General features: G+C 42.4%; 1 protein-coding gene and 1 non-coding gene across 2 annotated transcripts; one reads left to right on the forward strand and one right to left on the reverse strand.

Moving 5' to 3' along the window:
• Positions 1 to 1,382: 1,382 nt before the first annotated feature.
• On the reverse strand, positions 1,383 to 4,718 carry LOC137079531 (uncharacterized). The gene is made up of 6 exons (XM_067447484.1): positions 4,713 to 4,718; positions 4,430 to 4,558; positions 3,955 to 4,243; positions 2,929 to 3,844; positions 2,447 to 2,826; positions 1,383 to 1,795 (listed from the first exon to the last, which is right to left on the reverse strand). The coding sequence occupies exons 1-6, from the start codon at positions 4,716 to 4,718 to the stop codon at positions 1,383 to 1,385; spliced, it is 2,133 nt and encodes a 710-aa protein (XP_067303585.1).
• Positions 4,719 to 22,561: 17,843 nt separating this feature from the next.
• On the forward strand, positions 22,562 to 22,680 carry LOC137080235 (5S ribosomal RNA). Its single transcript, XR_010906105.1, has one exon. It is a non-coding gene; the product is annotated as a 5S ribosomal RNA (ribosomal RNA).
• The last annotated feature ends 22 nt before the right edge of the window (positions 22,681 to 22,702 follow it).

The raw sequence follows: 22,702 nt of genomic DNA on the forward strand, positions 1-22,702 counted from the left end.
TTTGACGGGAAGACGGCCCCATTTCCATGCATAAGGAGGGACACGGGCGTGTAGCCAACGCTGGAGGGGACGCATGTGTAACAGTCCCAGCCTGAGCACTGACGATGCCGAGGCCATAAGGCCGAGCATCCTCTGAAAATGTTTCAGGGGAACACGAGTCCCGGCTTTGAATGAAGCCGCCATGTTCTGGACGAATAGCGCGCGCTGTGTCGTTAGCCGCGCGTTCATGAGTCTCGAGTCTAGAATTATCCCCAGAAAAGATATCTTTTGAGTGGGGGACAGCGAGCTCTTGGCGATATGGATCCAGAGACCCAAACAGTCTAAATGGTTGAGGAGCCACGATCTGTGTGTTAGTAGTTGTGCTCGAGACTGGGCTATCACTAGCCAGTCGTTGAGGTAGTTGAGCACCCGCATCCCTTTCAGCCTGAGCGGGGCTAATGCCGCGTCCATGCATTTCGTAAACGTGCGGGGCGCCAGGGATAACCTGAATGGCAGGACCGTGTACTGATAAGCCTGCCCCTCGAAGGCGAATCTCAAAAATGGCCTGTGGTGGGGGGCTACCTGAACGTGAAAGTATGCATCTTTCAGATCTATCGTGAAAAACCAGTCCCCGGGGCGAATGTGCGCGAGGATCTGTTTCACCGTCAGCATTTTGAAAGAGCGAGACATTAGAGCTTTGTTCAAATGCCTTAGATCTAGGATTGGCCTGAGCCCTCCGTCCTTCTTCGGAACGAGAAAGTATCAGCTGTAGAAGCCCGACTCACTTCGGGATGGGGGAACGGGCTCCACCGCTCCCTTCTCTAACAGTTTCGAAATCTCGGTGCGAAGCAAGTGACTGACGCTGCTTTTCACCGAGGTCTCGACCACGGCGCGAAAGCGCGGGGGCCTGCGAGCGAACTGTAGCCAGTAGCCCCTTTTTACTATGTTCACAACCCAATTTGATACACCGGGCATGGCTTGCCAGGCCTGAGCCCGAAGCGATAGTGGCTGGAGCTGGCGCGGATAAGGGTCGCCTACTGAAGGGAACTCGGTAGCGCTGCCATTTTGTGCTTGTGACATAGAGGGGGTAATGCTTATGCATGGCGGCGTGCACTGTGGAGTGGGCGCCGGGACATTTATAGCATGGGTGGGAGGGGTATATGAGTGTAGGAGTGCAGACTGATATGTGGGCACATTTACTACAGAGAAAAAGCTCTTTTTGAGATTTATTTGGGTCGCCGTGATAACGGCGTTTGTGTGCAGGCGAGTGCGTTTGACAACGGGCTCGTTGGCTGCGAAACTGAGGTCGGCAGTCACCTGGGTGCAGGGAACTGGGAGACCGGGAGGGAGAGATGGGGGTCCGGCCGAAGCGAGACCTGACCATCTCCTCTTTCTCCTCGCGGCTAGGACGGCTTCGGAGGCTCAGGGTTCAACACAAGCTTGGGTCGAGGTCCCCGGCGTTCAGGCTGCCTGCTGCGGTTCGTGGAGCGGGAGCGTTGGCGCGTTCCAGAAGAGGAGCGAGGCCGAGAAGGTGGCGCAGCCGGCTTAGCGGGTTGAGAGGGTGGCGGTCTATCTTGAGGGCGTCCCCGGCCTGAAGAAGAGCTGGAGCGCTTGGGTAGGAAGTGCCTCATAGCCTGAGAAGCCTTTTGCGCTTTGGTGAAACGCTCCACGAAGCCCACGACTGACAGACCGAAGAGACCGGTAGTAGAGATAGGGCCGTCCAAGAAGGAGGCTTTATCCGCGTCCTTCATATCGGTCAAATTCAGCCAAAGGTGCCTCTCTAAGACCGTCAGGTTAGCCATATTCTTTCCAATGGCTTGCGCGAAGAACAGGATTATCCAAACACTCAGGTCACTAATCAACAAATAAAGGCTCAAGCCATTCCTGTCTGTTACATTTTTTTGTGTGTGTTTTCTTTGGCAAACTTTTGTTAAACATGAAGCAGAAAGTCATACAAACATCACAAAGACATGAAGATGACAAAGACAAACAAACAACACACATGACAAAAACACAGATTATCTGAACATGAACAACCATTAAATGGTATGTAAACTGATTGTGTTAGATTGGAACTGATTAAGGTTAAAATGATTGGCCTTGATATTGAACATAGGCCAGAAAATTTTTTGTATAAAAAAAATACTACAAAGTGCGTTTTAACAGCAACAGAAATAATAATAAAAAACACAAGAACATTCTTATGTAAAACTGTAAAGTGCATTTTTTAAACTATATAAATAAATAGATTGTACTCGCTGAAGCACTTTAAAAAACACAAACAAACACAAATAAGCCTCCTTCTCTCTCCTACAGATGGCACTTAAGAAGTGGCATCACACAGGTAAGTTATTTACAGTTATTTACACAGCTATTTACAGTTATTTACACAGTTCTCCTCTTTTCCAACTCTGCATCCACCACACTTTTAAAGTGTTCAAAGCTGTCGTACACCACATTGTCAAACCCAGAAGTCGTGGATTTCCTAGATCGTCCACCACAATTAGGAACGTGGCAAGCCCCACATGGCCGTGAGGACTTGTTCGGCATGAATGCCTTGACTGTTGGTGCGGGAGGTACAAAGCTCTGGCTGCACGATGGCCCACGATACAGGACGGAGGGAGCCTGTGGCTGTGTGGGGAGAACCAGCAGTATGGGTGCTGCCGACACAGGGGGTGGTCCATAGGTGGGCACAGCAGGCTTTGGCTGGAGGTGGGTGGAGGCAGCAGGCCTTGGCTGAATGAGGGTGTGCTCAGCAGACTTTGGCCGAGTGAAGGAGGAGGACGACGCCGTAGGCTGAATGGACGGCTCACAGGAGGCACAGGCTCTGGCTCTTCAACAAATAATCTGAAAAAAATAAAATACACATGTAATGAGTATTGATATGACGTGTGTGCTATTTGCTTTCCACAGCCAACAGGTAAAACAAAGTGCTAAGTGACAACTTACCTCCGCTTCTCACCACGCCTTTTTCCAGCTTCGTGATGAACGTGGTGGTATTGGACCTGAGGCCGGTCTGGCGGCGGGAGGGATGTCGGCAGTACAGGAGCTTCTGGGAACGGTGCGTCCGACAGCACTTTCAGGTGAGGCGTCACTTTTGGCAGTACCGTCGCCCCGTAGTTGGCCTTTTTCTCCTCCCTGGCAGTGAAGGTGGAGATGGACTTGGCGTTCAAGTTGGGCAGTGGAATGGCGAGACCGCATAGGATGGGGTCGTCTCGGACTCGGTCTGCAATCCTCTTATACTGTCCCTTCAAAGAAGCCGTGACCTTGCTGGGGGAGGTGAGCTGATTAGCCGGTGCTCGGTTCTTCAGCATCTTGAGGAGGAGGTAGAGCAAGCGACTGTCCTCCGTCACCTGTGCCACCTGAGCGTACCTCATGCAGCCAAACTTGGTCTTCTGGGGTGCTCTGGTCTCAGGAGAGTCCGCCCCAAGGCACCGACCGAACAAGGTGTAGCCCCATCTGGACTCATACTGCTTGACGAAACGGGCGGCGGTCTTGTCGTGGTCGTGGAGAGAGCTGGCAGCGGCGGCGATCTTCTGCCTCAGGTCAGCCGGCACTAGGTGATGGTCGCTGTTGCCGGACAGTTCTAGGAGGAGGAAGGCCAGTGCCTCCACTTCCTCTATACCTGGCAGATGCAGATGTCGATGGTTCATTAGCGCGTCTTGCAGGGCAGGACTGTCCTCCTCTTCCGCCTGTTCTGCCTGGGTGAGGACGACGTGCTTCCCACAGACTCTGTCTATCGGGTCCTCCTCTGTATCAGAAGACATGCCAAGACCCTCGTCCGCCATTTCGTCGTCTCCTTGCTCAGCCGATTCTTCCTCCTCCTCCTCCTCCTCCTCCTCCTCACGCGACTGCTCTTCCTCAACTACAAATATGTAATTGTATTAATCACAATCATGTCTACACAACAATAGTTTTTTTTGAGATCACACCAGGTTTGTCATCATTGTTTAAGTGTGTGATCAAGTACTGTACCTTTCTGCACGTAGTAGTCCCTGGCAGTGAAGCTGGTGGACTGGCACATGGCGTACTCGACACCAAGGAGCTCCTCCTCGTCGGGGTGCTCGTATGCTTCGGGGACCGGCATTGGTGCTGCAAAGTTGGGCTCCAAGACGTGCTCCTTGCCGAAAAGAACCTCGGCCTGCTGGTTGATGCGCTGGATCTGCCGCGCATCCAAGCACGACGTCTGCCGGCCATGACCACCAGCGACACGGAGCGATGCCATGCGGTGGTTCCACTGAACGGCGAAGGACACCAAGTATACCTGAAACACATTTCCATTTTGACTGTTATTGTGTACAATGTTTAAAAGTGATGACTGGATCTGTGAAATAAAATGTACCATTGAAACTATCATTGCCACTTATCTTTTTAAATTATAGAGTATGATGTGCTATATGCACATGTGTCTGCAATAAAGCTTTATATATATTATGTTTTAATCACTCACTTGGAATGGCATAATCCCACATCGCTGTGAAGGGACGGCGTTGAACAGGTGGGCGTGCAAGCCCTCCAGAGAGTTACTGCCTCGCCGGCACTTGTGCTTGTTCAGTGGGACGCCCTTCATCACCACCACCTTCACAGACACATACAGCGGTATGCCAAGGGGGTTCCTGTAACACACAACATATTGCAAGGTCTTTATTTATTCTGGTGTCCTTTTGAAATGTTGCCATAAATACAAGTTTGAATGGTTTTGACACACGACGGCCGCAAAAACATTAACCCACCTGCATGCAACTGAGGTGCTTGCTCGCAACTGCCCAGTGAGCGACGACTGCCTCTGGCGACTAGAAAAGGTGAATGCCATCAATGTCAAGGCCGGCTGGTCCCTGGAACTCAGCAAGGATGGACTCTATCGCCAAAGCAGTCTCCTGTAACACATAGGATATATTATCAGGGTCAAGTGTTTTAATCACATTAAACACATTCACACATTTAACACATACATTTATTTTCAAAGCTGGATCTGACAATGAAAGCCACACTTACCACAACCCCACGGGTAATACGCCTTACATATGATCTGATCTGATGAGGCTTGAGGAAGGCCATCATCTCCTCATCAGAGTACCTGCCGTAGAGCTCTGGGTTACCGTTCCTGACCGCCTGGACCAGGAGCATCATGTCCGCCTTGTTGTAGGCGAGCACGGCACCCGCCATGGCACTCATGAAAGCCCCGTACTTGGCATGGCTCTGCTTGATCACGGCGGCGTCCCAGCGGTGCAGCCAGTGGCGGATGTCCAGCCTGATGACTGTACCCCTCTTCACCCAGTCACCAAACAGATTCTCCAAGAACGACGAACCACTGTCACTGAAAATTATATCATGACATTTTGTGTAGGTGTGTTACATGTTGGATTATCCATTTCATCCTAGGTTTTAACTAGTGTACAATCGGTACAATATGAAATTTTATTAGTACCGGTACTATAAGAGTGATAGCACTCTAAATAATAAGAACAGTATTTCTTTATTTTGCGTTGATTTATGACAGCCGGAGTCAGAATGTGTGAGTGTGTGTGCAGAACACTGCTTCCACTATTTTCACTCACTAAACAACAGAAGCAGAACAGTATAAAATATATAAGCACAGCGAAACATGGAGGTACGTGTTTGCGCTGCCGGGCTCAGACCTTCAGGCGGTCCTGTTTTGTGCATTATTAGGATTGAATAATCAAAATTCTTGGTAAAAATGTACGTCCGGTTTTCTTAGGTCTGGCCTTGTGATGGCAGCACAATAAGAGAGCTCCTCACTTAAGAAGTTAAAACTTGCCCCAGACATCGATTCAGAATAACATATGGGTTGTTAATGTACGAAAATTCGTTCTTGTAACTAAACAGAGATTCTAAAATGCAAAGTCGAAGAAATCGCGAGGGAACTGGTAAAATAACCGATGCCTTCAAGCCTAGCCAGGGGGCTAGTGCAAATGCTAACCAGGATGCTTTCAACGACTCGCCGACATCTGAAATACTCAACGAAATGCGTGGCATGAGAAAGGAAATAAACGAGAAGTTTGGAAAATTGGAGGAATCGATCAAGCAAGTAAATGAAGGGATAAAAGGACTCGAAAAACGAATGGATGAATCCGAAGAAAGAATCGGCATTACTGAGGACAGATGCGAGCGATCAGACAGGTTGTTGACATATATGATGAAAAAACAGCTGCAGATGGAGGAGAAGTTAGAAGACTTGGAAAACCGCTCAAGGCGTTCAAACGTGAGGATATATGGACTGGAAGAAGGTGCAGAAGGAAACAGAAACATGATTGAATTCGTGTCGACAACATTAAAACTGATACTTGAGCTGCCCGAAGATGAGGACTTAGGTATAGAGCGCGCACATAGATCACTAGGGATGAAACCGACAAATCCAAACGCGGCCCCGCGATCAGTCGTGGTAAAGTTTTTGCATTTTCAGACGAAACAACGGATCTTGCACAAAGCCTGGGCTACTAAGGATTTGCAGTTTAATGGGAGTCGGGTCGCGCTGGATCATGACTATTCCAATGCAGTACAACGCAAACGAAGAGAGTATAAAGACATCAAAAAGCAGCTGAAAGAACGCAAAATCAAGTTCAAGACACCTTTCCCAGCGATACTGAAAGTTCAGCTAAAAGATGGAGAAGTGAGTTATAGCTCAGCCTGGGAGGCGGCAGAAGGACTTCAACACCTGGGGATCCGAGCGAAACTTTCTGAGGCCGAGATGCGTGAAAGAGACTTGTTCAAGCTGGGCTTGCTGCCGCGGAAACGCGAGGAGACACAATTATCTACAACTCTGGTTGGGGATATAGAATCGCTCTCTAAATGAATAATATATTCAGACAAGTAAGTTGTTTGGATTTAAAGTGGTAGAAAAGTAAGAGACTGTCCTATGTAAACAGTTTTCCTTACTACACACACTTGATAAAAGGTTCGATTTGGTGTTAAATACAGAATAAAAACAAAATGTTTAGTTGCACTTCGGGATAACGGATTAAACCCAGTTCGATGCAGACTAAAGGGGTGGGTTTAATGCAAAACGGGGGACTTGGAAGAAAATTTTTAAGCAGATAATCAATAGTGTTTAACAGATTACCTGCTTTACTGCCTTTTACATCAGGCAGGGAAGGCCCAAGCACTAATAGGGCTGCTTGGATAAACCTTAAACTTGTCATCTCTGTTAGAAATGGCTAAAGGAATCCCATGGTTCTGGGGGGATTGTTGTTGTGGAAGTGGAAATGTTCTTTCAGACTCCACATTATATTGTTCTTTGTTGTTGTTCCTTGTCAATATAGGTTTATTTTATTTTTGCTTTTATGTTTTTTTTCTTTATTGTAAGAGTATTAAAAGAGTGAGACCTACAACAGTATATCTTTGGGTAATACGCCATGGTTTAAGGTACAGGTGCAGCAATATTAAAGAGTTAAGTTGGTTAAAACAGGAGAGTAAAGTGCAATTCTATATGATAATGTAAATGAAGGGGTATAATGTAGTATCTTATAATGTGAAAGGTTTATATAATCCAATTAAGCGACGAAAAATTATGGATCAGCTTAAAAAAATGCATTCTGATATTGTATACCTCCAAGAAACACATTTATCAGATGACGAGCATAAGAAATTAAGTAAGTCTTGGGCTCCACAGGTTTACTATTCTTCTTACAGTTCAGGCCATAAGAGAGGAGTTGCCATTTTATTACACCGGTCAGTTCAGTTTTGTCTAGATTCAGTATTTAAAGATAAAGAGGGGAGATATATCATAGTAAATGGAACGATAGACGGGGTATGGATTACCATGTGTAATGTATATGCACCGAATGACAATAAACCACAATTTATAAAAAACACTTTTAGTGTAATAACAGAAAGAGCAAAGGGCCTTTTATTGATTGGGGGAGATTTTAATTGTTCAATCTCTTTGTTATTAGATAAATATCCACCCTCATCCTCACCTCAGACATCAATGGCCAAAGCCCTTAAGAATGTTTGTGAGGAACTCGAGTTTTTAGATATCTGGAGATTCTTACACCCAAAACAACGAGATTATACCTTTTTCTCCCATCCCCATGGGACATATTCAAGGATAGATTACTTTTTTATGCCAAAAAGCGAAATCTACAGAGCAAGGGAGTGCGAAATTCATAATATCTCATTATCTGATCATGCTCCTGTGTCACTGATATGGGAAGTTGGCCAGAGACCTTCAGGTAGTAGATGGAGGTTGAATACGTCACTATTAGGAAGGCCAGAGATTAAAACATATATAAGACATGAATTTGAACAGTACCTAGAGCTTAACGATAAACCAGATACATCACCCATAACATTATGGGAGGCGGCTAAAGCTGTGTTAAGAGGGAAAATTATTGCATGTTCTTCCACATTAAAAAAAAGGAGGATAGAAAAGCAAAACAAACTCGAACAAAAAATAAAAATTCTGGAAATACAGCATAAGCAAAACCCAACAACAGAGAATCTAAAACAGCTCAAGGAGGTGAGAAGGGAACTAGATGATTTACTCACAGAGAAAGTAGAGAGGAACCTAAGATTTTTGAAGCAAAAATTTTATGAGCATGGGAGCAGAGCTAACCGTTTATTAGCCTCTCAGTTGCGAAAAAAAATTGGTTTAAATATAGTGAAAAAAATAAAGACCAATTCTGTTGATAAACCCTTCTTGTATAAACCTGCTGAAATTTCAGAGACCTTTGCTGCTTTTTATAAAAACCTTTATTCAGACGCTGATATATGCTCAGAGTCAGAACAAATTAAATCATATTTAGATAAAATTAACCTCCCCAAGATGGACATTTTAACTTCAAACGTAATTGATAACCCCATAACAAAGGAAGAAATAATGGAAGCCATTAAAAAATTAAAGAATAATAAAAGCCCTGGGACAGATGGGTATACAAATGAGTTCTATAAAGCATTTAGTGACATTATTAGTCCTTTATTAGAAAGAACATATGCCCATATTATGGAAACAGGTAAAATGCCTTATTCATGGAAGGAGGCAATAATTTCAGTCATTCATAAAGAGGGGAAGGATCCTACGGATTGTGCCTCATACAGGCCAGTTGCCCTCCTTAATACAGATTGCAAATTGTTAACATCTATTCTGGCTAGGCGTATAGAGAGAATTATTGGGCATCTGATAAATCCAGATCAGACTGGATTTGTGATTGGGCGGCATTTGCAAGATAATATTCGAAGGCTACTCAATATCATGACATATAGCTCCTCTCAACAGCTTCCTTGCATGGCACTAGCGATAGACGCAGAGAAAGCGTTTGATCGCGTATCCTGGCCTTTTTTGTTTAAGGTGTTAGAGAAATTTGGATTTGGCCCTCAATTTGTTAAGTGGATCCAAATGTTATACTCAGACCCAAAGAGCATGGTCAGAGTAAATGGCTGTCTGTCACAGGCATTTCAATTAAGTAGGGGGACGAGGCAGGGATGCCCTTTATCCCCACTATTGTTCGCAATGAGTATAGAGCCCCTAGCTCAGACTATTAGAGATAACTCACAAATTAAAGGAATAGATATAGATAATAATGTACACAAGTTGTCCCTTTATGCAGATGATGTCCTTGTATATGTTTCAGATCCTCTAAGTTCAGTCCCAATATTAATGGAGGAAATTAAACAATATGGAAATCTATCAGGGTATAAAATTAATGTTAATAAAACTGAAGCCCTAGCTTTAAATGCACGGATTTCCCCTCACATAAAGGCTTCCTTTCATTTTAGGTGGCCAAGAGAAGGCATAACGTATTTGGGAGCAAAAATCCCCGCAAATTTGGATAAATTATACGAGGTCAATTATATTAAGCTCATTAAAAAGATTACAAATGATCTTGACAGGTGGTCTATGTTGCCCCTCTCTATGGCCGGAAGAATAGAGTCAATTAGAATGAATATCCTTCCCAGATTGATGTTTCTATTCCAGGTACTACCCATCACACCTCCAAGGTTCATGTTTACACAATTGGATAGATTAACTTCAAGATTTATCTGGCAGGGAAGACGCCCAAGAGTTAGATACAAGGTCCTACAGTTACAAAAATCTCGAGGAGGCTGGGCCCTACCAAATTTCAGATACTATTGGTTAGCATGTCAATTAAGAGCTATGACAGTGTGGATATCAGATAGGTCTGATACAGGATGGCTTGAAATAGAGAAGACTAATTGCTCATGTGTGCCATTGTCAGCTATTCCTTTTAGTGAAGAGAAGAGTTGTAATAGCAGTTTAGGGAGGTGGACAAGGACTACTCTTTTAGCGTGGAGAGAAGTTCAGCGGAGTGTTGGTCTTTTAACTGGCGACTCTGCCCTGTCAGATATCTCATGTTTAAAGAAATTTATGCCCCTACAGTTAGATTCAGGTTTTCAGAGGTGGAGACTATATAATTTACGTTTTATTCATCAATTACTAGTTGGTACTACATTGAAAACCTTTGAACAGCTGGAATTAGAGTTCGGTTTACCAAGAGCTGATTTTTTCCGATATCTTCAAATAAGAAATTTCCTTCTCAAACATCCAAATTCAAAAGAAATTCTAAACCAGTTATCACCAGTAGAACAGTACTTTAAAAGAATTCAGCTTAATGAGAAGGCAGGTAAACCGGTATCTACTTTATACCGGGCCTTATCTGATATGAAAAAGGATAATATTGAACACATAAGGCACAAATGGGAAAATGAGTTTAACAAAGAAATAAATGAAGAGACCTGGAGAAATATTTTTATTGACTTGCATAAAGTAACGAATTCGGTTAATTGGAGAGAATTCAGCTGGAAATGCTCAATCCGATTTTTCAGATCACCAATAGTGGTCTCCAAGATCAATCTTAACCAAACGGCTTATTGCTGGAGAGACTGTGGGGAGGCTCTGGCCAATCACACACACATATTTTGGACTTGTCCTAAATTAACAGGTTTTTGGAATGAGGTATTTGATATTGTAGATAAAACATTGGATATAAAATTAAATAGAGACCCCATCGTGGCTATTCTTGGGGCCAATATGAAAGAGGTGAAATCTAAAGATCGAAAATATTTACTCCAAATACTCTTTGTTGCTGCAAAAAAAGCTATCACAAAAAATTGGCTCCAAAGAGAGCCTCCAACCTGTAATAAATGGTTATCTTTAATTAAAGAAATATATGTTATGGAAAAAATAACATATACTCTTAGATTGCAACAGGCATCATTTAAAAAAAGATGGGCAGCCTGGTTAGAAGGATTGGCTTTGGACTGGGACTGATGGCTTTCCAGACATGGCAAGATATATATTTCTAGTAATATATACAGCAATAGAAACACTTATAACTAAAATTGAATAAATAAAAAGTCCCACTCTTCTTGGTTGGATTCAAGTATTAACTTATTTATAGTGTTTTTTTTTTTTTTTTTTTTTTTTTTTTAATATTTATGTATTTAATTTTTTTTTTTTATTTTTTTTTTAATTTTTTTAATTTTTAATTTTTAATTTTTAATTTTTTTTCTTTTTTTTTTCCTGTGAAGATTATTGTTGTATAATGCTTGTTAAATATGTTTTCTGTATATAGTTGGTGATTAGGTGAACTTGAAATCAGACATGTATGACGTATGTTACACACAGGATGTATTTATGTTTGTTCTTAAAAAGAAAAATGGAAAATAAAAATTAAGTTGAAAAAAAAAAAAAATGTACGTCCTGGTGAGTATTCACGTAAACACAGTCGGGTATGTCTTTAGTGAACAAAAACCATTAGTGAAAATAAATTGTATACGTGTTCCAGTGGGTAGCTTACGTTTGGGTCTTAAAAGGCCAGACCAGCAGCCTAATATGCACACGGACGTACACACTGGCATGTGAATATTATTTGATTTTATTTTATAAAGGGGAATATAATTATTCAATAATTTAAATTAATTGTAAGTTCTGTCATATTTTCCCCATGGTATCGATTTAGTATTGGTATCGAGGTATTTTATTTTGGTATTGTATTGAAGTCATAATTTTGGTATCGTGACAACACTAGTTTCAACTGCTATTGAACTCACCGACAGCAGTTGTTGTCCGCGTACACCACCTTCGGAGCAGGAGCGTTGGCACGGCGAAAGCGGGCGACCAGACCTCTGGCCATGCGCGAGTAGCACCCCTCGGACTCAGACGCCACCACCACTGTGGTTAAGAACTGACCCCACTCATTCAGCACGCTGGTGACGTACTGCATGGTGCCCTGGCCATCGCCGTAGATCTTTTTGAGAATCTATAAAAACAAAGCAGAACATTCATTGTATGCTGTTTATCAAGAGTCAATCTGTCATAAAGTACTTTATGCTGTACATACCTTCCTCGTGCCGTCGATACACAAGATTTCCCCAGTCGTACTGAGGATTTGGTCCCTGTACACGGGCATCTTCTCCATCTCCAGTATCAGGTGCGCACGTCTCAGGACCAGGGGAGACGGGGCGATTGGAGGGGTGTAAGTGCCGGCTGCTATGGCAAACGGCAGGATGCCTCGCTGAGACGAAGACGATCCAGCCGCCAACGTGCGGGCATCGTACAGGAGAGTCTGGTACAGGTCCCAACGCTCCAAGTACCACTCGTCGTGGCCCTGCTGCAGCAGCCTCTGAACCTTGCTCATTGAGACAGCATTGAGTCGGTCGCTCATCAGTGTGACCACACTCCTGTCCACAGCACGCTTGCCACAGATTATGGCAGGGAACATGCTTCTGACGGCCGGGGTGAGGTTCATCAGAATTTTTGGACTGTACGCCAGCCAGGTGTACTGCTGCTGGGCACCGTGGGTGCCGTCCTCCTCGTCGTCCACGTGCGCCTGGCTCAGCTCCTCCCTCAGCTTGAGACAGTGTTTGCACATCAACCTCTCAGTCAGCAAGGTGTAATGGAAGTTCAAGCCATACACTTGCCTGGCGTAGCTGCCGTACCCTTTCTTCTCCAGGTAGTACTCTGGCGGTGCGGGGCAGTTGGTGTTAGGGCAGCGGATCAATGCCTTCATCACGCCGACCGGGCGCCAGAAGAAGGCAGGGGTGGTGAAGAAGGAGAGCATGTTGGGCACAGCTCCCTTGACGGCCATAGGAGGCGGGGGTGGATGGAACACCATCTTCTCCTTAAAGAGCTTCCTCTCGGCCATCTCTCCCCTGACATTCTTGTACTTGGACGCCCTCTCGAACAGCCCGTAGGTCTCGTTGGTCTTCAGCCACTTGATGTTCGCGGGGGCTATACCAAGGGCTTGGGCGGATTCAGGCGGCTGCTCCCAGAACTTCTGCCAGCCCTCCAGCACGACGCCACCAGGTTCAGAGTTCTCTCGGGGGGACGAGGGTCCGGGCCTGCCGTCTTGGCGCACAGAGCTGGCGAGGTCTCCCCAGGTGGTCAGCTGCGTGCTGACCGACGCCTCAGACCTGTCCAGGACACTCTCTGAAGAGGAGAACACCACACAAATGTATCAACTGCATTGCTCGATACATACTGATAAGTTTCAAGTGTCACAAACACAAGTTCTATCAGCTCTAGGGTTGTAAAAGTTTGAGATGTTCACGGTATGATAATCGTCTCAGAAAATATCACGGTTTCACAGTATTAAAAAATCTTTATTGTTTTTCTCTGTTTGTTTTTATTATAATCATCAGCTACAATGACCCATAAATAATATTTTTTTTGTTTGTTTAACATATGGTTTATATCAAATTTTTGTATGAGAAAAAAAAAACTTGGTAGGCCTTTGAGTCTCCCTTTTTTTGGGGGGAGGAAATACAAGAAATTACAAAAATCCCTCATTTGAACAAAATAAAGAATTTTATTTATCTTTTAAGATTAGAAAATAAACTAAACTTTAATATTTTTTGGAGTTTTTAATATTTTGATATTGTAATTTTAGTTACTCTACAAATTAATGTAGAAACAATTTAAAGACAGCATATTTTAAATGTGTTGTAATGGCATCTTTTTATGAATGAAGGCCAGTATCACTGACACCAATGGCTCTATGAAACATTAATGACCTTACGTTACAGTATAAATGAAAGATACCCAATTTTAACATTTATTAGGTTTAAAAAAAAAAAAAAAAAAAAACTTTTAATTTAAGTGAATTTATAACAATCTTTAAATAAACTCATTATAAAAAAATTATAGTTACCAGTGGCCTTCCCTGTTAGACATATACAGAAATGTAACAGTTATCAAACAGCTTTCTTAACTGCATAAATAATACATGAAATATAGATTAATCATCTTTTCTCTGTTCCCGTTATTTCTTTGTTCATCAGTGTATTCCATTCCTGTTGCTGTTATTGTTTGTTCAAGAGCGAAAGAGAACTCGATGAGTGCACGAGACTGGCGCAACTAAGTTAGGGATCTGATTGAGCGATCACAGGACATCGACATACAGTTCTCTTCCATACTGCAGATTGTAACTTTTTTTGGTCAGGGGATAGAGATAAGAATGTGTAGCCTCTGGCTCTGACATTTTCTCAGTTGTACATATAGAGTGGAGTCTAAGCAGTGACATGTAATGACGTTGCATATGTGCAGTAGCACAGGTGAGATCTGTTTTCATTTTTTTTTTTTTTTTTTTTTTTTATGTTTTCATCATCTCAAGTTCATTTCAGCATAATACTACTATACCTGCAGCAGTCAACAACTCGGCATTGCTGCTGTAGTTGGGGTCCTGAGAGAGGTCAGGGAAGGTCGGAGGAGCCCGGTCTTTTTTCGATTGCGTTTTCTGCAGAAAATAAAACACAACCATAGAATAATCTCATAAAATAATACTTTTACTAATACTGGTTACTGCTTAACATCAATTACTAAGGTCTAAAAGGTAACTAAGTTTATCTTACCTTCAACCTCATGTCAAGGTGCCATGTGACAGGAGGGAACTCTCTGGCGTACTCGAGCAGTCGCTCCTTCTGCCACTTCAGCAGCTCGTTCTGCTCTCCCTGCTGGCAGTACTGGAACAGCAACCACACCAGCCAGCCGACATCGTTTTCTATAAGCCACCTAAAGGTCTGACCGGCGTACTTCCCAAAAACTATGACCAACTGACCTTTCCACAGCTGACCCCCGGACCTCTTGGCAGCCGCCTCCGCTGTCTTGGGGTCCTGCCATGTAGGGTCAACCACGGTGCTGGGGGCCTCTGCCATAGACTTTGCTGCCTCTGTGCACTGCAGCCTGGCCTCTCCTTGCCGGTACAAAACAATGTTGGGGTACTGGTGTTGCTGCTGATGGCTGATCAGCAATGATTTGGTGGTCAAGCTCTTCCTGCAGACATCACAGTCAAAGGTCTCCCTGGTGACGGCATGGGTCTTTAGATGCCTCGTCAGGTTGGACTTTTTAGTGAAAGCCTTGTCACACACGCTGCACCGATGTCGAGGCTTCTCCATGTTTCATCTGGTACAGTAAAACATGACTAAATGAGTAAAACAAAGCAGCTGAGGGCTTGGTTGCCTGAGTAAATTGAGCCCACCCACTTGTGTCTCTGACACTGTGAACCAGAGCTATGGTCAATACAAAATCCCTATGCAATTTACCATAGTAAGAAAAACACATGCGTTTAATGGGATGTCCCTCCCCATTATAAGTCAATGGGGAAACCGTACAACTTATACCCCATTGAGATGTATGTTCTGACAGGGCCTGTCAGGCTCTTCAAATGTGGTAATGCGATCTTCACGTGCTATCGGAATTATAGTAAATATGAGTTTCCCAGTTAAAAATAGCACATGACCAGCCTTTGAAGTCACTCACTGCAATGAGCTCGTAATTACTATTTTGGAAAGGGCAATAACGAAATGTCCGATAGCAAGTGAAAGCAGCATTAGTCACGGGTTTCTACGAAGTGCTCGCTCTTAGCTACAAGTTCAAAGTCAAAGCTACGAGGACAAAGTTCGCTGCAATGTTAAGTCAATGGGAGTTTTCGGATACTTTTTCACCCCTGCCATTTGACAAACGGTGCGCCAAACTTTGTTTACAGAAGAAGAAGAAGATATTATCATGTAAAACCTTGAACATCAGGCAAATTATCCAAACATATATCGAGTTTCATTCATTACTTAGCACATAATTATACCAAACGTACCTGAGAGTAAAACAAACAGTCCATCAGGCTCTTCAAATGTGGTAATGCGATCTTCACGTGCTATCGGAATTATAGTAAAAATGAGTTTCCCAGTTAAAAATAGCACATGAGGAGCCTTTGAAGTCACTCACTGCAATGAGCTCGTAATTACTATTTTGGAAAGGGCAATAACGAAATGTCCGATAGCACGTGAAAGCAGCATTAGTCACGGGTTTCTACGAAGTGCTCGCTCTTAGCTACAAGTTCAAAGTCAAAGCTACGAGGACAAAGTTCGCTGCAATGTTAAGTCAATGGGAGTTTTCGGATACTTTTTCACCCCTGCCATTTGACAAACGATGCGCCAAACTTTGTTTACAGAAGAAGAAGAAGAAGTATGGAGAATAACCACTTACAAGCGGTGCTTGTCAGCACGGCGCTAACGAGATATTATCATGTAAAACCTTGAACATCAGGCAAATAATCCAAAAATATATCGAGTTTCATTCATTACTTAGCACATAATTATACCAAACGTACCTGAGAGTAAAACAAACAGTCCAATCGGTCATCAATAACGCCGAACGCAATAAATAAGTTAAATATAGCTACACAGCTAGATGACGTGTTCCGATCCTCGCTCAATGATTGGTCTGTTGAGCGCTGAACTCTGCTCAGCATTGCTCAACCATTGGCTGATCGCTGCTCAGCATTGCTCAACCATTGGACGGCTGACGATCGCTTAGGTACTTGGAGGGGAATTTGCTTGGGAATACCAGGTGCTCTAAGCTTTTTTGTTTCATGGGCGAAGAAAGATTTGTTTTTAAATTAAAATAAATAAGAGTGTTTGAATTCCTTAAATGGCCCAATTTTGGCAGCAGCTTTCGCTTACGGCCATACCACCCTGAGCACGCCCGATAGTGGTACAGTCCAGGAAGTGTGTTGGTGAAAGAGCAAAAGGAGAAACTTTACGTTTAAAAACAGTATTAAATCGGTTTTGGTTTGATTTTTGGAAAAGTTTATTTTGAGTTTAGTGCTCCCCCAGCAGCCTTTGCTGTTTGGGGGACTTTCAAATACAGTGTTCTCGGGGATGGAAGTAGACAGCACGGTAGCAAACAAAGAACTCAAAATGAAAGACGGTCAAACAAACAACGGACAAGGCACGGACAAAGACAGTGGAAGAGGACATCAAACTCCCGTTCATGGTGGCGATGAACAACAGGATAGAGGAAATAACAGAAGACAGGTACGTGGAGAAAACCAGGAGCAATATTTGAAAGAGCTGACTGTGGAAGTTGAAGTGGCAGGAACGGAAAAAATCTCCATGATGGATTTATTAAGAGGTGTAAAGAAGGAGTGTGGAGAAGTGGTGGGATGCAGAGTGAGAGGAGAAAGGTCTTATGAACTTACCATGAAGGATAATATGGCTAAGAATAAACTAATGGATGGTGTGAGAATAAAGGGAGCAATCGTGCACGCCAGAGACATTGTGAACAATGAGATGGTAGTTTCATTTATTAACCTGCCTGTGTATTTAGAAGACCATAAGATTTTTTCAAAGCTGGAAGAATGGGGAGTTAAACCATTGTCTGCCATTAAGCGCCGGGTATGGCCTGGAACTGATATTTTAGATGGAACGAGATTCTTAAAAGTTCGGTTCACTGATGAAGTTCGCTCGCTCCCATATTCGACCAGGTTCGAAACATTAAGAGGCACAGAATACTTTCGTGTGATACACGACAGGCAGGTGCGTGTCTGCAGGCTGTGCATTAAAACCGGACATTTACTTCGAGAATGCCCGGAATTTAAATGTTTTACATGTGGCAAAGTGGGGCACTATGCAAGGGAGTGTGGAGAGCGAACAGTGGAAGTGACAGAGATGGAGGGTGAACAAAGTGAAGTCGATGAGAGGACGGAGAAAGATCAAGTAGAGAAGCAAAGCACAGAGAGTGAGGATGTCATGGAGGTTACAAAAGACCAAGGAGAAAGCGGTGATGGACAGGATGGAACTGGAAGGGGACAGAGAGCTGGGACGGATGGTGAGGAGGACGAGGATGGGGAAAGGATGGAGGAGGAGGAGGAGGAGGATGAGGAGGAGGAAGAGGAGGAGGAAGAGGAGGAGGAGGAGGATAAGCAGGATGAAGAAGACGAAGAGGAGGAAGAGAATGAAGAGGATGTTAAGGAATCGGGAACTAAGAAAGAGAAGAAGGTAGTGCAACAAGCAATACCGCAAAAGAAGGAAAGCAAGATTCCTCAAAGGATGCAGACAACATTACAAAGACTAACTGTCAAAAGGAAGGCGGAGAGAGATAAGGACAGAATTGAATTGAGAAAAGAACAACGCTCTGGTACGTGAATTCTGTTATGGTATTAGATGTTTTGGTTTAAAAAAGAACTTCTTCTTTTTGTTGCTTGTATGATTTCTGTTACTTCAGTAAATACAAATGGGTTAAGGAACATAAATAAGTTTAAGGAGTTAAAATGTACGTATAGAAGTGATATAATTTGTATTCAAGAAACTAATTGGGATGATGAAAAAGTGAGAGAAGTAAGGGAGGTATGGAAGGGGGATATATACTTTAATAATGGTGCAAGAAATGCAAGGGGTGTAGCGATATTGGTTAAAAAAGACCTAATGGAAAACGTAAGGCAGGTCTACAGAGACCAGATAGGGAGAATTTTAGTTGTAGAATTTAAATTCAAAGGTATTGAATTTAGATTAATTAATATATATGTTCCCAATGTGGAAAAAGATAAGAGATGTTGCATTGAGGAACTAAAAGGTTTGATTGTTGGAAGGTGCATAATAGTAGGTGACTTTAACATTATATGTAGTAGATTGGATATTGGGAAAGCGGGGAGTTTCAGATGGGAGAAATCAAGATTAATGTTAATGGAAGTAATGAGAGATAAGGGGCTACTAGATGCATGGAGACATGAGAATCCGGAGAAGAGAGAGTTCACAAGGAGACAGATGAAAGAAGGGGTATTAAAACAGAGTAGAATCGATCTTGTGCTAGTACAAGGAGACATCATAAGCTATATCGAGGGAGTAAGGCATCAAGGGAATAATTTTAGTGATCATGATGGGGTTAGATTTGGAATCAAAGTCGGAAGGAGGGAGGTGGGTGGAGGGATGTGGATATTAAACGCAGGGTATATTGAAGAAGAGGAGTATAGACAGCAGGTGAAGGTGTTATTACTGCAGGAAAAACAGTGGTTGGAGGAATGCATGGAGGAAGATAAAGTAAATAATGACATTGGAAAGAGATGGGAGGAGGTAAAGAATAAAATTAAAGTGTTAAGCATGAGGTATAGTAAGAAAAGAAAAGAAAAGATGATGAAAGTAGAAAGAGAGCTCAGGGAACAAGTGAGGATGGAACTCAGCAGAGTAGATGATGGAGAAGGATATTGCATGGAGAAGTACATAGAAGCCAAAATGAGGTTAGAGAGATATGAGAGGGAAAAATGTAGAGGTGCGATTTTAAGAAGCAAGGCAAAATATGCACTGGAAGGAGAGAAGTGTACGGGGTATTTCCTGGGTTTAGAAAAAAGAAGGCAAAGTAAGACATATATCCATAAAATACATTCAAAGAAGAGAGAGATAATAACGGATTATGTAGAGATCTTGGAGAGGGTGCAAGAGTTTTATGGTGAGTTGTATAAGAGAGGTTGTGTGGATGAGGCAAGTGTAGAGGAAGTATTGAAGTGTGTAGAGAGTGAGCAAGGGGAAGAGGAAAAGAGAGGGTGCGATAGAGAAATAGAGGAAGAAGAGGTTATAGCAGCAATAGAAAGTTTAGGAAGTGGGAAAAGCCCAGGAAGTGATGGAATAGGGTCAGAATGGTATAAATTATATAAGAATGATGTTGCACCAATTTTAGTGGAAGTATTTAAGGGAATAGAGAGAACAGAAATGATACAAAGTAAAATGGTAGAAGGAGTGATAACACTAGTTTATAAAAAAGGGAATAAATTAGATTTGGAAAATTATAGGCCGATTAGCTTGTTGAACACAGACTACAAAATACTTACCAAAGTTTTAGCAAATAGGATGAAAAGAGTAATAGGAGACATTATTCAGCCAACACAAAGCTACAGCATTCCTGGAAGAGATATAGCAGACACAATTGGAACTATTAGGGATGTAATTGAGTATATGAAGAGAGATGGGAAGGGTGGGATAGTGTTAGGGATTGACTGGAACAAAGCCTTTGATAGGGTCGAACACAAGTTTTTATTTAAGGTCTTAGAAAAGTTTGGTTTTGGGGAGAGAATGGTAGGATGGGTGAGGAGATTGTATAGAAGTGCAAGAAGCTGCGTAAAGGTGAATGGAATACTGACGGATACATTTGAGGTGGGAAGGTCAGTGCGGCAAGGCTGCCCCCGATCTGCTTTATTATACGCCCTCTCAGTAGAACCTTTGGCTTCATTGATTAAGAGAGAGAAGGGAATAAAAGGAATTGAGTTGCCATATGGAGGGAAGTGTGTAATTAACCAGTATGCGGATGACACAACAGTGACAGTAAGGGAGATAGGCAGTGTGAGAAAGGTCTTAGAGTTGGTAGAAAAATATGGAAAGGCATCAGGGGCAAAAATAAACAGAGAAAAATCTGAAATAATGTATATAGGAGAAGTAGAAAGAGCGGATGTGGGTGTTAGGGTTGAAGAAAAGTACATGAAGGTGTTGGGTGTATATTTGGGGGTAGATTCTAAGGAGGCAAGGGATATAACATGGACTGGTGTGATAAATATGATAAGAACAGTTTGTACTGCATGGAAAGGGAGAAAATTAAGGATAAAAGGGAAAATAATTGTGGTTAATAATCTTATGCTGTCAGTGTGTGTATATGTAATGAGTGTAATCGAAATGCCGGAGTGGGTGATGAATGAGTTAAATAAAATCGTTAAGGAATTAATATGGGAAGGTAAGGGAGTGAAAATTGCACAAAAAACACTGGTTGCAAGGAAACAGGAAGGTGGACTAAAGCTGATTGATTTGGAAACAAAAAAGTTGGCAATAAGAATAAAAACAGTTAAAAAATATATGGAAGGAAGGTGGGAGTTCGGGTGGAGAGAATTCTTAAAGAAATACATTGATGAGGTAGGAAGAATGGGAGAGTATGGATGGTATATGGGCTTTAAGCAGTCAATGACTGTAGGAATGCCAGACATATACAGAGAGGTGATGGAGGCACAGTTCCTGCCGAAAATAGAGTATGATTGCACAGAGGTGCACACATTTATACATTTGCCATTGTTTTTAAACGAGAAATTTAAGCACACCAATAAAACATTATATAAGCCCAAATTCCTAGAAGCCGGAATAAGGCAAGTGAAGGATATAATATATGAAGTTATTCCAGGCTTTATCAGAAATAACTGCATATATGATTTAGTGTGTGAGTTGGACGGCATGGAGAGCAGAGAGAAGGTGAATAAAGTATATGAAAGAATTAAAGCAAGCCTACCATCAAGATGGGTGAATGTTATAGAAAGAAGTTGTGTAACGGGAAAACAGCAAGATTTGCCTGAGATGTACATAATGACAGACGGGGAAAAATACAATATAAGAAGCATAAGTGTAAAGAAAGTCTATGACCTGTTAATAATGGACCAAATAAAAGAGCCAGCATCTGAAAAAGTATGGAGTAGGGTGTTTGAAGACTTAGATGTGAAGAAAATATGGTCGAACATGGATATCAAATACAATACTATAGAATGTGAAAATAATGACTTTTTAATCAGGCATAATAGAATCTATACAAATGTGGTGCTAAATAAATAAACAATGCTAATAATGCAATGTGTGATGTATGCAACAATGAACATGAGAGTTTTTTGCATTATTTTTTGGAATGTAAGGAATTAAAAAGATTTTTTTGTGTTTTTAAAAAGTCTGTTAAAAAAGAATTGTTTTGAGGAGGTAGATTTGGAGGAGGGATGGAGGAAAATATTTTTATTTGGAGTGTTTAGGAAGAAGAAATCAATGGACTTTTGGTTTATCAATTACGTATTAAGTCATGCCAGGTTAGCGGTCGTGTGTAGACGAAACTATGCACACTTTGAAGGGAGAAAAGTCAAAATAAAAGACTTGTTCAAAGCAATAATGAAAAGAGACATTGAAATGTGCTGTAAATATGGGGGTGATGATGTGAAGGACTTCTTTGTAACTGGTAATAAATTCATAAAAGAGGGGGAGCGAAAAGAGGTTTTGTATAATTGGTAAAAATGTATGTCCTAAAGGTGCAAATAATGCGAATGACATAATTATGCTGGTGAATATGAGCAATTGAAATTGAACTGTAAATTTGTGAATTTCAATAAAAAAGATTAAAAAAAAAAAAAGAGCACGCCCGATCTCGTCTGATCTCGGAAGCTAAGCAGGGTCGGGCCTGGTTAGTACTTGGATGGGAGACCGCCTAAGAATACCAGGTGCTGTAAGCTTTTTTGTTTCATGGGCGAAGAAAGATTTGTTTTTAAATTAAAATAAATAAGAGTGTTTGAATTCCTTAAATGGCCCAATTTTGGCAGCAGCTTTCGCTTACGGCCATACCACCCTGAGCACGCCTGATCTCGTCTGATCTCGGAAGCTAAGCAGGGTCGGGCCTGGTTAGTACTTGGATGGGAGACCGCCTGGGAATACCAGGTGCTGTAAGCTTTTTTGTTTCATGGGCGAAGAA

The sequence above is a fragment of the Pseudorasbora parva genome, chromosome 6 (genome assembly GCF_024679245.1).
Source record: "Pseudorasbora parva isolate DD20220531a chromosome 6, ASM2467924v1, whole genome shotgun sequence".
NCBI classification, from domain to species: Eukaryota; Metazoa; Chordata; class Actinopteri; order Cypriniformes; family Gobionidae; genus Pseudorasbora; species Pseudorasbora parva.

What these genes read in the sequence shown, in the direction of transcription:
- LOC137079531 (XM_067447484.1), bottom strand. An exon ending in GGACTACTACGTGCAGAAAG is followed by an intron (nt 3,845 to 3,954) that starts GTACAGTACTTG and finishes ACATATTTGTAG; the next exon opens with TTGAGGAAGAGCAGTCGCGT. An exon ending in AGGCGTGGTGAGAAGCGGAG is followed by an intron (nt 2,827 to 2,928) that starts GTAAGTTGTCAC and finishes TATTTTTTTCAG; the next exon opens with ATTATTTGTTGAAGAGCCAG.